This window comes from Sinocyclocheilus rhinocerous, unplaced genomic scaffold (assembly GCF_001515625.1).
Source record: "Sinocyclocheilus rhinocerous isolate Xijiao unplaced genomic scaffold, SAMN03320098_v1.1 scaffold85, whole genome shotgun sequence".
Taxonomy (NCBI): domain Eukaryota; kingdom Metazoa; phylum Chordata; class Actinopteri; order Cypriniformes; family Cyprinidae; genus Sinocyclocheilus; species Sinocyclocheilus rhinocerous.
This window is the reverse complement of record NW_015649998.1, coordinates 1,061,278-1,067,675: the sequence shown is the minus strand read 5'-3', so window position 1 is coordinate 1,067,675 and position 6,398 is coordinate 1,061,278. Positions and strand designations below refer to the sequence as shown.

Here is a 6,398-nt window from a genome sequence, read left to right as displayed (position 1 = left end):
TAATGTGTATATGAATCAAACTGATAGAACGGAGGATTAAATAAATAAATAATAACAATATTAAACCATATTAAATTGACAAAAATTCTCATTTATGCTCTACTGATGGGTGACCTCAGAAACCCCAGATGCTCTCCATCGTGTCAGAGCACGTGTGTGCGCTGAGCTTTATAGAGCACATGCACGCTCATGCTGCAGGGACTAAACCATTCTAGTCCACAACATGGGTGACAGCAGTCTACGTATGTACATGTATTTATAGGTTTTCCACAGTGGCATAGCTGATCCTTGTTGGCATTACTTGAACAAGTTGTGATGGGAAAATAACAATATGTTGTAATATGTTAATATGTATCAATTTACATATTACTGTTGTAGCCCATGCTGAGATGGCGCATTTTTTCCTATATATTCAAAACACATAAAAAATTATTCTACAAGTTGTGTTAAATACACATTAAATTATTGTTTTTAATTTCTAAATTGAAATTAATTATATAGTCAACATTGTCTGTTGGTATTCAGGCCAAGTTCTTGATACTCATGACTCAAAAAATCACAATATTTGAAATAAATAAATAAATACTTTGAAAACTTTTTTGAAAACTTTTTTGAAAATAATGATTTTATGTAGCCTGTATTCACATTCAAATTGTCGCTCATACATTTTCGCATGCATTAAACTAACATACATAAAAAGAAAGAACACAAAGTTATTTTTATTTAAAAACAAATGATCACACCATTTCTCATATTCGGTTATACAGTCTATGACCTTACCACGTTAACAACATTGATTTAACGTAACTTAAAGCCACAAGAGGCGTAACGTGTACGTGTGTCCTCATAGGTCAGGAATCCCCCCTGTACAGGAAAGTGGGACGATCCAGTCAAGTTCTCACTTCATTCATTCAAGGTTCATTCAGTTCAGACTAGAAGCTCGTTGTTGATTGAATCCCGTTACCCCACTGAATGAAAACAAATGCAGATGTCAACGAATATTTAAGCGCTGCGAAACTTCCTCAAGCTCTAGAAATATGAACGCGGAAGGTGTTTCCAAGCGCACGCACAAAACGTGAGGAGGCGCGATGGATGCAAAGGACAGAGAGCGGCAGCAGACACGGAGCGCTTGCAAAAGAACCGAAAGCGCCAGTGTCCTGCGCTCGCTCAGCGTCGACAACATAGACGATAATGAGGCAATGGCAGGCGACTCGGACCTGGTTAAACATGGCAGTCTTGAACAGCGACTCATCGCACCGAGGTACAGCTTGCTCCGTGAAGTTGGCAGGGGCAGTTATGGCGTTGTGTACGAAGCCGTTGCCCGTAAATCAGGTGCGCGAGTGGCGGTGAAGAAGCTGCGCTGTGACGCGCCCGAGAACGTGGAGCTGGCGCTGGCGGAGTTTTGGGCTTTGACCAGTCTGGAGAAACGCCATGAGAATGTGGTGCAGCTGGAGGAGTGTGTGCTCCAAAGGAACGGGATGGCCCAGAAAATGAGCCATGGCAATAAGCGTTCAAAGCAGTATTTGAGGTTGGTCGAGACCTCTTTGAAAGGTGAGATGTTTTTATTCAAGCCCTGGCATTTTTCTGGAAGGTCAGCGGTGGGAGAATGCTTTGTCACGAGCTCAAACAGTGGCTTTTGTTTGTGACAGTTCACTCATTTGGTAGCAATGGCATATTAGCCATTTAAAATCTAAGCAATGTCAATTTTTATAAGTTTTTCAATTGTAATCTGAAACAAAACGGTGAGACTCCATTGTTTGGCAGTGAGTCATGTGGCTTTTCACCGATGACACCGGACGTCGATATTGCGCATGTCTGTGTTCTACATTAAGATTGTTTACATTTTATGTAAGAATGTGGCAAATGTCGGTCAGATTTGCCCTCCCCCACCCTCCTCTCGGTTATGAAACTCTGAGGTTGGAGGTGGGGAAGGTGCTGTGTTGGGGTCAAACCTTCTCCCCACCCGCTATACCAAGTTATAACAATGAAGGAAGTGTGTTTCCTTGCATGATAACTGTGTAAATGATCTTACAGATGAAAAAGAGACTATGGTGATTTAGTACATACAATCGAGGCCAATTTAATGTCATTCATCTTAATGTCTTCTTTGTGTGACTGCTTTCACATGCGGATCTTCTGAATCATGTAGGTTTTTATACTGTATGATATGTAAAGTGTTGCTAGAGGCATTTGCTTGAAAGCTGTAGGTCTGGTCTATATTTAGTGTAAATGGAAGTGAAAGTAGGAAGAGATGGTTAACTTTTATATGGGTGATATGTTATGAATAAATTATTTTAAGTGTTTCAAACACCTAATCTCTGGTGGGAACACAAGACAGTAGTGTCTGTCTTAAATATAGCTAAGTGGTTATAATAAATGGCAGTTACATTGTAAAGTGTTGCTGTAGTGAACAGGTTTTGTATATCTGAAAATGTTAGGTTAAAAGCATTTGGTTATGTGGAAATAACTGAAAAAGTCTTGTGAGCAACCATGTCATGCGATGACAAAGTTAATAAAAACAATAATGGCAAGTTAACTTAAACTTAGCACTTACATAGCATAAACACAAAACAAATATCATACATTCAGGCCAATAGGTGTTAGCATAAAGTTTAAAACCACTGGAATTAGCGCCAGCTAAAACCTAAACAAGCGTTTTAGTGCACTTCTGTGTATGAAAAGGAATCTGCTTTATCGCAGATTTTAATGATTTTCAAGCAATTTCCTTGATGTTAACGTATTTTTCATAGTGTGATTAAAAACATCAACTTGATAAAGCCTTTAGACTGTTTTGTGGTGTAATGGTGATAACCTGTGACATTCACATTATGTGTTATATTCACAGCAGATGAACAAACAAAACCAGGGAAAGTGATGAAAAATAATGCCCATGAAAGCACAGGACCATGCTTATTACTTAGACTTTTGGCTGGTATCAGGGGATACAAGCCAGTGATTGTTGTTCTTATGGGAGCTAGTCCAGTCCTGTGAGAAGAAAACTCAACGGTTCAAACTGGTTCCACAGCAATCCAGCCTCTGAAACTGATGACAAATCAATCTTTCTTTTAACTCTTTTTATTGCATTAACTCCTCGTTTTATCTGGTGCTCTCACTCTCACCTTTTAAAACATGTTTACTTGCTATATAGCACACAAATACATGTTATGTGGAAGGTTTTCCTACAGTTTTCGCTCCCATGCTGATTTGTTTTTCTCTTTTCCTAAACAGAAGGTTGGGGTGTGACTTTTTTTTTTTTTTAAAAGACTTTAGTTTACCTCAAAGTTCTTTTAAGGCAAGTTGGTACACTTGACAGCCATATTTGTAAGCTATTTCCAGGCATGCATGTACAGCTCATGTCTAGTTGAATGGGGAAAGACCAAAACCTATGTAACAGTAGCATATTTCAAATCAGCAATGAAATTTGACAACAGTGGTTTCATAAATTGTGCTAATGTGCATGCATTCTATGGTAAACAAATTAATTTAACTTCAAATCAGGATTTCCATTCCTGTAAATGACGATTGGTACTTTTAACTGTACGGCGAAACTACAGCTGCCATATTGTGTGGTACAATTTATCTACAAATAGACCTTCTCTTCCTTACACAGTCTCTGGTTTACATTTATAGCCATGATTTAATACTTGCTATTAGTCAGAGGCAAGGGATTATTAGTGCAAAGGACATTCTCATTTTATTGAGCGTTTTATTTCATCAGTATTTTTGGTCTGTTTTTCCAAATAGGCTGACTTGTAGGAGTGGCATTATCTCCAATTTTGATTTCATGCCTTCTCTAAACATCATAAATGTGACCCTCGACCACAAAACCAGTCTTAAGTCGCTGGGGTATATTTGTAGCAATAGCCAAAAATATACCATATATTGACCAATAGGGTCAAAATTATTGATTTTTCTTTTATGCCAAAAATCATTAGGATATTAAGTAAAGATCATGTTCCATGAAGATATTTTGTAAATTTCCTACTGTAAATATATTAAAACTTAATTTTTGATTAGTAATATGCATTGCTAATAACTTAATTTGGACAACTTTAAAGGCGATTGTTCTCAATATTTAGATTTTTTTGCACCCTCAGATTCCAGATTTTCAAATAGTTGTATCTCGGCTAAATATTGTCCTATCCTAACAAACCATGCATCAATGGAAAGCTTATTTATTCAGCTTTCAGATGATGCTTAAATCTCAATATAACTAGGGTCAGTTAATGTCAATAAGCAACAACTGGTAGTTTAAACCATAGTATTTCTGTTGAAGGTGAAGTCATTTAGGATTTTTATTAGACAACAACAGTTTTGAGTAGGTTCTGTGAAAGTTGCATTATAATCCTTACTTTTGAAATCATGGTTGTTGTTTATTAAAGTTTCATACCAATGCAAACATCTCCTAAATATTCAAATGCAGGTATATTCATCTCTGCGTCTTTTTGTCTGTGTGTGTGTGTTCTTTTAGGTGAGCGTGTATTGTCGTGTCCTGATGAGCCCTGCTACCTATGGTTTGTTATGGAGTTTTGTGAGGGAGGGGATCTGAATCAGTTCATCTTGTCGCGACGGCCCGATCCCCGAACCAATGCCAGCTTCATGATGCAGCTGAGTAGCGCTGTGGCGTTCCTGCATGAAAACAACATTGTTCACAGAGACCTTAAACCAGATAATATCCTCATCTCGGAGCGTTCTGGTGCACCTGTGTTGAAAGTGGCAGATTTCGGACTGAGCAAAGTGTGTGCTGGTCTGAGTGCCGGAGTACGAGACTCAGAGGAGGGACGGGACAAAAACAAGAACAGTGTTAACATCAACAAGTTCTGGCTCTCGTCGGCATGCGGCTCGGACTTTTACATGGCACCGGAGGTTTGGGAAGGACATTACACAGCCAAAGCAGACATTTTTGCTCTAGGCATTATCATCTGGGCCATGATAGAGAGAATCACATTCATTGACGCCGAGTCGAAACGGGAGCTTCTCGGGACGTATGTGCGGCAAGGTTCTGACATCGTCCCAGTTGGAGAGGCGCTTTTGGAGAACCCAAAGATGGTTTTGAGTATTCCCCAGCGCAGGCGCTCGCACATGCCCGAGGCACTCCGGAAACTTTTGCAGGACATGCTGGCCGTCAATCCTCAGGACCGACCAGACGCACTAGAACTGCACAGCAGGATGGGACAGGTCACTTGCGCAGCGTGAACTCTGACCTGAATGCACACACAGGTAAGCCTTTGCCAGTGCAGTTTCCATAAATGTTGTTTTTTGACTTTGTTTTTGTGTGAAGGCTCATGTGTCCAGTAGCAGTAATCGCAGCCGGTAACAGATAATGGTAGAATGGCAGAAACGCTGTGTATTCTTATGTTATCTCTTAAGGTCAAACGCAGTATAAAATTGACAGCCGGTAGAAAATTTGTATTCATTTGTCCTACTGCTTGCAATTAATTTCTTTGTTCTTATTACCATTTAGGCCTACTTGGTTATTACATTTTACTTATTTTGTCTAGTAATAGTTGTTGCTGTGATACTGAATTTTGTATTAAGAATTTTGAAATTTCAATGGCATCTAAAATTGTGACATTATACATTCTTATTTCAAGTCAAAATAACTATATTGTGATATATTGTTATTGTAAAGTAAAATAATTCATGATATAAGATTTTGGCCATATCACCCACCCCTACATTTGTAATTTTTTTCCTTAAAGGGGTCATATGATGCTGCTAAAAAGAACATTATTTTGTGTGTTTGGTGTAATGAAATGTGTTAACAGCTTGTAACACTCTAAAGAGAAAGGAAAAATTGAAATCGCATCATATGACCCCTTTAAAGGCATAACAATAGATTATGGAAAATGTTTAACCCTTTAAACGCACTATTTCATGAAGAGCACTTTACCTTTAAAGGGGTCCTATTATGCTCTTTTACAAAGTCTTGATTTTGTTTTGGGGGTGTACTAGAACATGCTCTCATGCTTGGTGGTTCGAAAAACGCATTATTTTTCACATAATTTACATTATTACAATACCTTTCTCCCCAGCCTGGCACAAACGGCTCAATTAGTTCCAGGTTTGATGAAGGCCCGCCTTCCGAAAAACGAAATGTGTTGGGATTGGTTAGCTCTCCCAGTGCGTTGTGATTGGCAAACAGCTTAGATGGTGTTTCAGTCTGCTCCGGTATAGTTAAGGATGGCGTCAATATTGGCATATCAATTTGAGCCAGATTCAAACCCCGAGAATATTGAACGAGAGGATCGCGCAGAACCTTTGCACGCACAGATAGTGCAAGACATATTAGAGTGGTGATGTTATTGTTGTTTTGTTTTTTTGCCTAAATCACGTTTTCGATACAATGTCAACAACTGCTTAAAAATAACTGCATTTACTATGTACAGATAAGTGCA

At 38.7% G+C, this 6,398-nt stretch overlaps 1 protein-coding gene across 1 annotated transcript in view; it reads left to right on the top strand.

The window, feature by feature from the left end:
• Positions 1–762: 762 nt before the first annotated feature.
• The window catches only part of stk35l (serine/threonine kinase 35, like), an 11,020-nt gene continuing 5,384 nt past the window's right edge, over positions 763–6,398 (top strand). Inside the window, exons 1-2 of the mRNA XM_016516005.1 lie at positions 763–1,551; positions 4,472–5,220. Coding sequence (XP_016371491.1) covers positions 1,089–1,551; positions 4,472–5,196 — 1,188 coding nt within the window. The 5' untranslated portion in view covers positions 763–1,088 and the 3' untranslated portion in view covers positions 5,197–5,220. The remainder of the gene's footprint in view (positions 1,552–4,471; positions 5,221–6,398) is intronic.